Source organism: Pipistrellus kuhlii, unplaced genomic scaffold (genome assembly GCF_014108245.1).
Source record: "Pipistrellus kuhlii isolate mPipKuh1 unplaced genomic scaffold, mPipKuh1.p scaffold_m20_p_9, whole genome shotgun sequence".
Taxonomy (NCBI): Eukaryota; Metazoa; Chordata; class Mammalia; order Chiroptera; family Vespertilionidae; genus Pipistrellus; species Pipistrellus kuhlii.
In genome coordinates this window covers 11,969,391-11,982,493 of record NW_023425595.1, presented here as the reverse complement: position 1 = coordinate 11,982,493, position 13,103 = coordinate 11,969,391, and the positions used below count along the sequence as shown (strand labels likewise).

General features: G+C 35.4%; 1 protein-coding gene across 1 annotated transcript; it reads right to left on the bottom strand.

Moving 5' to 3' along the window:
- Positions 1-4,053: 4,053 nt before the first annotated feature.
- LOC118713067 (olfactory receptor 5B3-like) lies at positions 4,054-5,001 on the bottom strand. The gene has a single exon (XM_036427428.1). It carries the CDS (start codon positions 4,993-4,995, stop codon positions 4,054-4,056), a length of 942 nt encoding a protein of 313 aa, XP_036283321.1. The 5' UTR covers positions 4,996-5,001.
- Between the last annotated feature and the right edge of the window lie 8,102 nt (positions 5,002-13,103).

Sequence of the window (13,103 nt, the reverse complement as noted above, 5' to 3'; positions counted from 1 at the left end):
ATGAGAGAACTTGTTTCTTGTCTGTTTCTGAGCTTTTAAGGGTAGTTGGCAGCCTTTGGAATTTCTAGATTTTTGCTGCATGGCCATGATTCTATCTTCCTCTTCACAAAGTGTTCTCTTTTTGTGATTAAAATTTCCCCTTTTTAATGTTTACTAAATTTATTAGGGTGACATTGGCTAATAAGATTATGTAGATTTCAAATGTACATTAATATAATACGATTTATATATTGCATTGTGTGCTCACCAAATTCAAAAATTCTTCTGTCACCATATATTTGGACTCCTTTACATTTTACTACCCACAAACCCCTTCTCTCTGGTAACCACAATACTTTGAATTTCAGTTTTATATGACTGAAGTCAAATGGTTCTTAGCTTTTTCTAACTAACCTGTTTTACTTAGCATGATATTCTCAAGGTGTTTCCATGTTGTCACAAATGGAAGTATTTCATCTTTGCTTATAGCTGATTCATATTCCATGGTCTATACCAGTGGTTCTCAACTTTCCTAATGCCTCAACACTTTAATACAGTTTCTCATGTTGTGATGACCCCAAACATAAAATTATTTCCATTGCTACTTCATAACTGTAACTTTGCTATTGGTATGAGCCATAATGTAAATATCTGTGTTTTCTGCTATTCTTAGGTGACCCCTGTGAAAGGGTAATTCAACCCCTAATGGGGTTGCGACAATTGGATAAAAGAGATGTGGACATTATTAATTCTAGAAAATTAACATATTTAGTGATATGAGTGGATCTCAAATACAACATGCTAAGTGAAACAAGCCAGATAGAAAAGATGTGGACATCTCTTTTATCCAATTTTTTTAAGGGTAATTCAACCCCTAATGGGGTCTCCACAATTGGATTAAATAGATAATTGGACAAAGGAGATGTGGTACATATAGATAAGCGGTTCTGATACAGGTTGAGAACTGCTGGTCTATATGTACCACATCTCCTTTGTCCATTTGTCTATTGAAGGACACTTCAGTTTTTAACTTGGCAACCAGGAATAGTGCTGCAATTAATATAGGGAGGCATATCTTGGTGAATAAATGTTTTCAACTTTTGGGGGTGATACCCAGAAGAGGAGTTGCTAAGTCATATAATGGTAACTCCAGTCTAAATTTTTTTAGGAACCTTATCAATTTCCACATAAACATCTATCGTTAGAATTAAGAAAATATACATTCCAATTGATTTCTACTGTTTTCCATAGTGGCTGTACCAGTTTTTTATTCCCACCAGCAGTGAATGAAGTTTCCTTTTTCTCCACACTCTAGCCAACACTTGGTATTACTTATCATGTTGATAATAACTATTCTAACAGGGGTGAGATGATGTCTCATTGTAGTTTTGATATGCATTTCCCTAATCAAGTTGTTAGTAATCTATATAGACCTCTCCAAGGGGGTGAAATGTAGTCTCTTCCACCTGAGTGTGCATTGAAATTTGGTGAGTTGCTTCTAAAGTATATAGTGTATGGGGAAGAGGGCAGGTAACATTACATGGCAGAATCTGGCAAAAGTTTAAGTGACCATCTTGTTTAATTGATCAAGATAAAGCCATCAGTGACAAGTCATGTTGGTAACATGTATCCCCTAATAGGACATGATGAGAAGTTCACTTCTTATTCTTTCTCAAAACCTATATCTTTATATAACTATGTGAGAAAAAATCAGACAAACAGATATTGAAAGGCATTCTACAAAACATGTATTAAGGTAATGAAAAATAAGGAAATACTGAGAAACTGTCAAGATCAGGGAATATTAACGGGATACAACAAATATGTGCAATGTTGCATACTGGATTATATATATTCTGTTAAAGCAAAATGACCTTAGTAAAAAATAATGATCTGAATAATCTTGACATTTTAGATAATAGTAATAATCAATGTTGGTTTTTTAGTTTCCACAAATGTAATATGATAAATAAAATACTAACTAAGGAGTAAATTTGGTGAAAGCTATATAAGATTTGTCTGTTTATAGCCACTGGCATTGAATAATCATTATTTATGGATATATTTTTTTAAATTCAATCAAGTAGGAAACTTATTATAGTCTCATTTTTATGATTTATAAAATAAAACTCATTTCATATGTTATTTTCCACTTAATGAGAAAAACTAATGAAAAATAATTAAGTTGGCTTGGTATGATCCATTTGATAGTATGATTTATTTTTTTAAATATATTTTATTGATTTTTTACAGAGCGGAAGGGAGAGGGATAGAAAGTTAGAAACATGGATGAGATGAGAGACATCAATCAGCTGCTCAATGATGTGCTCGCAAACAAGGTACATGCCCTTGACCGGAATTGAACCTAGGACCCTTTGCTCTATCCACTGAGCCAACGCTCTATCCACTGAACCAAACTGGTTTTGGCAATAGTATGGTTTCTAAAAATTGAATGTACAAGTGATAAATACAAATAGTGAGTGATAATGTAGGAAAATTATATAGCCATATCTCATGAAAAGCTCTAAAATAATATTGATTAATTGATTGTTGAGAGAGAGAGAGAGAGAGAGAGAGAGAGAGAGAGAGAGATATTTGTTGTTCCACTTATTTATAAATTTATTGGTTGCTTCTTTTTTGTGCCCTAACCGGGGATCCAACCTGCAATATTTGGTACATGGAAAAGTGTTCTAACTAAATGTGTCTACCCAGCCAGGGCCCCTAAAATTATTTTCTAAACAATTTAAAAATGGATAACGAACTCGTGTAATTATTAGTGGTTCAAATACATATACTGCTGGGTCCAAATTTTGACTAATACATTCATTAACGTGTTTATTGAGAAATTATGGTTATAATTTATGTGTTGGAAATGATGTTGTTTGTTAAGAAGACCAAGTGACACCTGTGGTGTAGTACATGCTCTCCTTAGGAAAATGAGGAAATAATGATAATAGTTTAATTGAGTACTGATCAGAATTATGAAGACTAAAGCAAGAAATGCAAGGAAGGAACAGTGTCCACGGTAAACAGTGGAGTGACTATAGTGTGGAAACATTTAAGCAAAGAGCTGAAGGAAGTAAGGGAGCTTTCTGAGCATTGATAACAGCAAGGACAAAGATCCTGATGCAGGAGCATGCTTGGAATTGTCCAGAACAAGCAAGGAACTCAGTGTAAATGAGTAGGAGAGGAATAACACAGGAAGAGCTCATCTAACACTGAAACATCCCTGAATGAGTGGCATTAACCTTTTCTTAGTATTTTCAATGGGAAAAATAAATAATATTATTATTATTAATCAGTGCTATTTATTTATACAATATAAGATAAGGTAGTCATATACAGAAAATTTTTAAAATTCAATTATTATTTCTCTATCACCTTTCCTTACACTCTGGCTATTTTGCTTTTGAAAATTATCCTGTGAGCAAACTGCTTCTATGAGTAGACTTACTGAAGACAGAAATACTAATCCCTTTATAATATTATGCATATGTAGTTCTGAATTAAAAAGTGCCAACAAAAAGCATGTATCTTTATTTAAATACCCATATCACTATATTCTTAACTTTAGGTTCCTGAAATAGTTTTGAACTACAGCAATAAAGTTGAACATAAATGTATAATCTGATATATAAATTATTTTGACTTTTTAATTAATATCTAGCCACGCTCCATCTAACCCTTTTTTTAAAATTCCCTCTTCTGCATGTATGTGCAAGTATGGAATTCTTGCATATGTTTTTTTCATGGATTTGTGTGTGCCTTGTTTTCCATATGTCCTTCCATTGTGACATGGTAGAGAAAATATGAACATGTGAATAAACTAAATATAAATAATAAGGTGTATTACAAACAAGGCCCCCAACATTTTTTAAGGTTCCTTTTGGCCATTCTAATTCAGACATTGTGTATTTGGACACAATATTTCCTTTTTTCTAGATGATAGGCTTTTGAAAAACAATGGCATTATCTCAGTAATTTAGGGGCATTGTTGGGCCTAAAAATGTGACTTCTTGCATGTTTAACATCTGACAGGAATGAAAATAGGTTACTATAGATCCTACAACTTTGTCAGGTGAAGTCTAGAGACAATCTTGCCTTCTCAACAACCTTCTTGAATGCATTTTTGACCTCCTTGTTTCTCAAGCTGTAGACCAGAGGGTTCAGCATGGGGATGACCATTGTGTAGAACACAGAGGCAATTTTGTCTGTGTCCATGGAGCGGCTGGAGCTGGGCTGTAAATACATGAATATGGCAGCCCCATAGAAGATGGAGACAGCAGTGAGGTGAGAAGCACAGGTGGACAAAGCCTTCTGATATCCAGAAGATGAGTGAATCTTTAGGATGGTGACAAATATGAACAGATAGGAAATCAAGATTACCAGAATAGCAGAAAACATGTTGAAGCTTGCCACAAAAACAAGAATCTGCTCACTAATATGCTTGTCAGAGCAAGAGAGGGCCATGACTGCTGGAACATCACAGAAAAAGTGATGGACCAGGTTAGACTTACAGAAAGAGAGGCTGAATGTGTCCCTAGTGTGGACAGAGGCATTCAGAAAACTATAGACATAGGAACCTATGGCAAGAAATGTACACACACCTTTTGTAATGGTGGTGGTGTAATGTAGGGGTTTGCACACTGCTGCATAGCGGTCATAAGCCATTGAGGCCAAAAGGAAATTTTCCACAGTGGCAAAGGCTGCAAAAAAGAACATCTGAGCAGCACATGCATTGTAGGAGATGACCTTGTTTCCTACAAGGAACCCAGCCATAACCTTGGGAGTGACAGCTGTAGAGGAACAAAAGTCAACCAAAGACAAATTACTAAGGAAAAAGTACATAGGGGTATGGAGCCGAAAGTCCAAGAGAATCAAAATTATTATCCCCAGGTTTCCAACCACACTGATGAGGTAGATGAAGGTGAACATTATAAAGAGGGGGACCTGCAGTTCTGGGACATTGGTTAGTCCAAGGAGGATGAACTCAGTCACTTCTGTATTGTTCTCCATGGATGTTGTTTGGAAATCACAAGATGTCCTATAGCAATGAGTCATAAAGAAACACATTGATTAACAAAAAATCAATTGAAACACACAGATAGAAAAGTGATAAGTAGATGCACATTTTTATTATGGCAAACATATCTAAAATATGGGTTTACCAACAAAGTTTAATGCATTCATTACCTATAGAGTTACACATTATTGAAGCTGAAGTTTAATGAATGATTTCCCACTTTTTCAAAATTTATAAACTGATTTGTGTAAACAAGTAATGTCTTAATCAAAATGACATATTTGGAATAAATATATGTGCAATGTCATATCCCTGAGTCTAATGAATGCTTATACTTCTATGTAGCTTATGTGCCAGGAAAGGCTCAAGATACCTTTCATCTACAATATATTCACTTATTTGTCTCAGTAAATCTATAAGAGTGACTAATTGTTACCCTATTTAATTTATATAGCACAGAGGTTCAGTAATGTTTTTAAGTTTAAAAATTATTACTGCCAAAGCCAAGTTATATACATAGGTAGAGTGGTCCTTCAGTTAATTGGTATTAATATAAATAAAACTGAATTTAATGCAACTTGCAATTACTCGTTGTCACCATTGTTCCAAATACAGTATTCAGCATTTTAGTTAAGTAGCTGAGACCTATATGCATGGCGGATGGGTAAGTAGACAGACAGGGGCAGGTACAACTAACAGTGACAATTCTGAGGAGAAGACATAGAGCACTGGGTATAGGACTTGGGTTCTAAGATGAGCAAAATATCAGTTCTTGCCGGAAACAAATCAGTTTGACTAAAAGAGAGATGTTGACAGGAAGCCAGGAAGGCTGGTCAACAACCTTAATTGCTCTAACCGCTCACCCTTTAGTTGAGACATTGTTAGCTGAAGCAGCCTCCACCTTGTTTGTCCTGTGTAAGTTTCTGTTATTTGCTGCCTAAGGTCTACATGTAAATTACTGTTTATGTTGCCTAAGATGTTTTTCCCAAAGCCTTAATAAAAGGGGATGGCAAGGCCAGAGCAGTAGTTCTCCCACTAGAGTTGGACAAGTAGTTCTCCCCATATGGCCAAGTTGAATTTCTTCAAGTCTCAAGTCTCTTCATTTGTGTGTGGCCCTTCTCCAGAACTCGAACCCTGAATCAGGTCATGAAAGAGATTCCTATAAGTCCTATCATTTATTACCCAAGAGTTTTTGTGTTCAATCAAAGGACCCAAACCTGATTTCCTCCACATACAAAATGAAGATTGTAATGAAATGAATCCCATGGTACTATAGTGAGAATTAAATAAAATGGTAGATTAAATACAATGAATGAAAGTTTGGGTGTCTAGCATAGCTTGGTAACAGTTAGCTATATTATTATTATCAGGAGGAAGCGAAAGCCATTATGTTTGTTAGAGAAAAGTGGCTGATAAAATTTAGGGATTCAGGTGTGGATGAGTTTTGAAGTCTTGCAACTTCTCTCTCTCTGTTATCCTTTTTGTAACACACTTCGTTCACTGAGATACTAGTATTTCTGGTGTTTCTCTGTCTGTCTCTCCTCAATCAGCATAAGTAGCTATTCTAGCCATCCCATATAAACCACTCTTTTGCTTCTTTCTTAAAATTCATATATTAACATGAGTTTAAAGAGATTCCTTTCTTTTTTTTCTTTCTCTTTCTTTTTAATCCTCACCCAAGGACATGTTTAGAGAGTGGGAGAGAGAAGGAGAGAGATCAATGTAACAGAGAAACCTCAATTGGTTGCCTTCTATACATGCCCCGACAGGTGATCAAACTTGCAACCCAGGTTTCTGTCCTGACTGGGAATCAAACCTGCATCCTCTTGGTGCATAGGACAATGCTCAACCAACTGAGCCACTCTGACCTGGCAAGAGTCTTTTTTCTTTAACTCTTATTTTCTTCCATTGAGATCATCTCACAGTTGAATCATGGAGACCAGGGTTGAAAGTTCCTAAATTGATGGCTGCTTTTAGCCTCCAGGACTGTTTTAGTGTTGGGATTCATGTTTAAGGTTTTTATATAAATATGTTCTTGAGTCAGAATAATGTTTTAAATATTTTAATCTGAAGTTGAGGTCTTTAGAAGGACACATTATTCACTAATCATTATTCTCTACCATTGTCCTAACTCTTTCACATCTTCACTTTACAAAACAAGCCCCTGAAGTCAACTTTTGACAATCATAAGCATTTGTAGAATATAGTATGTTCTGCAAATAGTAAAAGCTATAAGAATATAAAATTATATTTGGGATGTGTTTACATATATGTATATATGTAAACACATCTTTTCATTTAATCCTCACAATAATATTGCAAGATATGTGATACTATAATTTTAAATTTACCATTAAGAGAACTGAGGACTTGAGAAGCTATAAGCAAATGTAAAGTGCTACAATTGCACAGCTAGTATGAAAAAAATCTTAAAGTTCAAATCCATCTGTGACCAAATCAAAAGCTATACATTTAGCCTTTCACCATCAACATTTGTAGATATGCTAGTAATAGTAAAGATGAAATTATGAGGAAAAGATTACAATGGATCTTGCTAATTCAATTGCAACTCTTCTGTAGTTTAAAGGAAGATTATTTCACTCTCTTCTGCTTTTTAAAAAAACCTTTGGTGAAAGCACAACAGATAGTAAATAAGGTTAAATTAAGACTCATTCATTAGAACCATTACTTTTTTTTTTTTGCTAATCATATTTAGGAAATTTCATAAGTATCACTGTACATCTTACTGATGAAGTTTTGAATTTAAACTCCAGTCTCAATTCACTGTTTTAGAAAAAAAAATTCAAATTTACTAGTTATGTGCTCAAAAAGCTCATAGCAGGTATAGTTGCCCCACAGATTTTGCATAAATTTCAGTTCACACTAAAAAATGTGTATGAAACATAGAAGCTTACCTTGCTGCTGAAATGGAAGGCACAGTCAATCCTGACAAGTGGTTCTGAAAGCTGAAATCTAACCATAGATTAATGTATATATTCTCATGGTGAAGTTTTCTAACAGATATTAGTTGAAAGAATTTAAGATCTTTACTACAAGTAAAGATGGAGGAAAACCTCAACATTAGTCAGAAACCTCAGAAACCTGGGTACAAGTTTTAAACCCACCAGTAATACTTACTGTGCTTTTGGAGGGGTCTCATATCTTTGTCTTGCTTCTAAAATAAATAAAATAATTACCACTCCTCCATAACTTATAGAATTGTGCCTGGAAATAGCAAATGAAGAAAGCTGTGTAAAACAAAGGGACAATCATTTTAAAGTCAATCAATAGACTATTCAACTTGAGATATTTTCCCTGGCCATGATTGCAGGCTCACAGCAAACCCTCAGATCAGAAGTCCAAGGGAAGGCACACATGTACTTAGGGTGTGTAAATAACAGCCAAGGGGGCTAAGCATTTTAAAATGATGTAATGTTGAATCATATTGGGATTTCAGGGGCTAACTTATGGGAATCAGAAAGAAGCCATAGAGACATGGAACGGATTGGGGCTGTTACCTATGAGGACTTCTATAACTCTCATCCCAAGGGCTTAGAAAAGAAGCAATTAAGTTGCCTGTAGGAACCTAGGGCTGGATATGATGAGAGTGCACACATGTTTTCATATTATTTGTTTTTATTATTTTTCCTATTTTTAATTAAAATAAAATTATAAACAGCAATGATATCTACAGTTTTTAGTGTATAAATCTTCAAGTTTGGTAAAATGTATATGGTTGTATAACCATTAACAAAATCATCATATAGAAGAGTTCCATCATCCAAACTGAATCTCTGATCTTTTCTTTGTGATCTACCCTTTCTCCCACTCACTGCACCAACCACTTACTGTTTTGTCCATATAAGTTTATCTCTGCAATAATGTCCTATAAATAAAATCCTAGAGTATATATCTCTTCTATCTGGCTTGTTTCACTTAGCATGTTGTATTTGAGATCCACTCATGTCACTAAATATGTTAATTTCCTAGAATAATTGTTAAATAGTATCACAAACTAGGCGGCTTAAACAACACAGATTTTATCTTCTCATATTTCTGGAGGCTACAAACCTGAGATCAAGGTGTTAGCAGGGCTGTTCTGTTGGTTGCTTGTGATTATATAAGAGAAAACTTGTTTCTTGTCTGTTTCTGAGACTTTGGGTAGTTTGTTGGCAGCCTTTGGAATTTCTAGATTTTTGCTGCATGGCTATGATTCTATTTTCATCTTCACAAATTGTTCTCTCTTTGTGACTACTTGAGTTAAAATTTCCCCATTGTTTTTTTTTTAATTAAATTTATTCGGGTTATATTGGTTAATAAGATTATATCAGTGTTAAGTGTACATTTCCATGATATAACACACACACACACACACACACACACACACACACACACATATATACATTATATATATTATATATTGCATTGTGTGGCCATCACCCAAAGTTAAATCATTTTCCGTCACCATGCATTTGATCCTGGTTTCTACCCCACCCCCTTCACTCTGGTAACCACCGTACTGCAACATGTGTCTATGAATTTTTGTTTGTTTGTTTTTCTTGTTTGTTCACTTGTACCTTTCAGTTTTATATTCCACATATGAGTGCTGAGTCTCAGCTCTTCTCTCTTCTCCTCTCACAAGTTAGATCCCACTTGTCCACTTTCAGATGTTTCACTACGTGGATCTCTCAGACATATTTGTGTTTTGAGCATAGAATACTTTTTTGAATTATCCTATTCCAATTTTTGAAACCTCAAGGTGAGAGCCCAAATCTTCTGATGTTACCATCCAAATTTTCCCTTTTTAAGAGGACATGAGTCATATTGGATTAGAAGTTTACCCTACTCCCATTATGACTTAATCTTAGTTAATTAAATCTGCAAAAAGCTTTCCAAAATAAGATCAAATTCTGAAGTAATGTGGGTCAGACTTCAACAAATGAATTTTTTCTTTTATTAGTAAAATTATTGTGGTAATACTGGTTAACAAAATCATACAGGTTTTAGGCGCACAAATCCACAACACAGTATCTGTAAACTGTATTATGTGTTTACCACCCCAAGTCAAATCTCCTTCCATCACCATTTACCCTCATATACCCCCCTTCATCTCCCTTACCCAGTCCCTATGCTAAGTAAAACAAATTTATTTTTAAGGAACATAATTTAACCCATAATATCAATATGTTAGTGGCAAAATATTTTTATTACTGGAGGCCCATGCACTGGAGTGGGGGGGGGGGGGTCCCCTCAGCCTGGCCTGCCACCTCTCACAGTCTGGGAGCCCTCAGGCACTGAAGGTGACCTGGTGATCAGGGGAAGGCTATCCTCCCATTACACCTCTGCTGCTGCTAATGCTGGCAGCGCAAGCCTCAGCCAGCCCTGAACACCTGCCACCCTGGTGTGGCTGAGGGTATGGGTGCCACCATCTTGTGGCTATAGGTACCACCATCTTTGAGGTGGTACCAACATATTCCCTCCTCATTGGCTGTGAGTGCCATAATCTTTGCGATGGCATGAGGGTCAATTAGCATACTCCCTCTTCATTAGATAGGATTGCTGAAAGGTATTCCATTATATATAAATATCACAGATTGTGTCTACACTTCCCACTTATAGGACATTTGCATTGGTTCAAATATCTGGATTCTTTTTTTTAACATTTTTACTTTTTATTTATTTTAGAGAGAAAGGAAGAGAAAGAGGGAGAAACATTGGTATGAGAGAGAAACATCAATCAGTTGCTTCCTGCATGCACCCAGCCAGGGATCCAACTCACAACCTGCCATCTCTTGTTGAGATGACGTTCCAGTCAACTGGACCAGTATCTGGATATTTTTAATAAAGTTATTGAACATCTGTCCAAAGTTATTTTTGTGTGAATATAGGTTTGCTTTTTACTTAGTTAACCTCTATGAGTTAGATTGCTTGGTCAAATGGTAAGTATCTGGTTAATTGAATGGAATTCAATCTTCTATTTGGTTTCCATTACTAAACGTGAGATACTAAAATACCCCACTATTATAGTGTTACTATTTCTCCCTTCAATGTTTAATTCATATATTGGGGATTTTGATGCATATGTATTTATAATTGTTATATCTTCCTGGAGAATTGACATTTTTATCATTATATATCGTTCTTTGTTTCTTCTGATGGTTTTTGAGTTAATGTCTATTTTATCTGCTGCAAGGATGATCACTCTTGCCCTTTCCAATGTGGAGTCAACACACACACACACACACACACACACAACCAGCATGTTCACAGAGCCAATATAATGTCCCTCAACTGAGAATTGGATAAACAATCTGTAATATCCATAAAGAGAATACTACTAAAAAAGATTACACTATAGGCAAAAGTAGCAACATTGATTGATCATAAATGCATTATACTAAGTGAAAGATGCAAGACTCATAGACTACATGTGCATAAGGACATTCTTTTTTTTTTTTTTTTTTTTTTTTTTTAATATATTTTATTGATTTTTCACAGAGAGGAAGAGAGAGGAATAGAGAGTTAGAAACATCGATGAGAGAGAATCATCGATCAGCTGCCTCTTGCACACCTCCTACTGGGGATGCGCCCGCAACCAAGGTACATGCCCTTGACCGGAATCGAACCCGGGACCTTTTAGTCCGCAAGCCGACGCTCTATCCACTGAGCCAAACCAGTCCCGGCTGCATAAGGACATTCTTACAAAAGCAGTTATATACACAAAAAAGTGGTCTCCAAGAGTAGTGGGTAGGAGAAGGAGTTGGCCACAAAGAATCTTGTGTTTTGCATTCATGATGGAAATGTTCTATTATCTTGATTCTGGTAGAAGTTATATAACCATACACATTTGACAAAATTCTTAAAATTATATACCCAGAAAAATGTGTGGATCTTGCAGTTTTTAAATTATGCATTTAGGAAATGAAAAAGACATAACAAGTAGTAGCAAAATATGCATGCAAACTCTGCAGGTAGGATCCCCATAGACTTTTAATTGCATCTTGCCCAAGAAGGTGGGGTAAGGAGCTATGGATGGTCCTCATGGGGCACATTCCCTGAGTGCTCTATAATTCACCCCTGGGTCCCTTGCATTGGCCTCTTAAATATCAACACTCCACACAACATCATTTTAGAGGGACCAGACTGCATGTTGGGCCCTTTGATCTTCACATATTCATCTGAATGTTAATAATTATCATTACACACAGTTTTTCTGTCTAATGAAGAATTGCTACAAACCTGCAACCATGACCAAGAAAATCACCCCAAGGTAACAATTATATATGGAGTGACTTTAAAATGATAATCTTATCATCAGTTGTTTTCTAGACCTTCCCTTATATGCTATTTACAGGCACAATCCTATAAATTATGTGGGAGAAGTAATTTTTATTGTGTTTATATTACAAGTAAGGAGAACGTAAGGGACTCCTCCTAGGGTGCAGTATAAATTCATGGTGGGTTCAGGACTTGGGTCCAGGGTTCCGGGTTCATGTTAGTGTTTTTTCCTCTATCTTTCCCTGTCTTAGAGAACTTGGAACCTTTTGATCACTCCTAAAATATAGCTTTTTAATAACTATTTATACAATATTTCATGATTGAATTTCTGACTTTAACTGACTACTCTGGATTGACTGTCTCTTCTCAAGGAGCAAGGTAAGCTCAATATTTCATATATACTATTAATAAAGCTACATAGACTATAAGCTATTTGAACACAAAATAGATGTTTTGAACTATTTTAAAATAGTGAGTTGAGACTGGAGTATAAATGTCAAAACTTCTATTAGTAAGGAGTCAGGGAATACTTATAAATATCTTGCTGTTTCCCTGAAAAAGATGAATAAAAAATTTGATAAGTGATACTCTGATTGGGTAGGGTGATAAGTTCATCTTGTACTCTATTAATTGGTCTCCTACTGGAGGTTAAAAAAGGGAACTAAATGAATTAACAAGATTGAACTATAATTCAAACTTTCCCCCTTAGTATCGTTTTAATTATTACTGGTACCTGTAAATATGCTGACAGTGAGGCAGCCCAAGCTACACAGAATTTTGGGTTGAAAATGAGTTTCAATCTTTAATCTTGAATCTTCTTCAT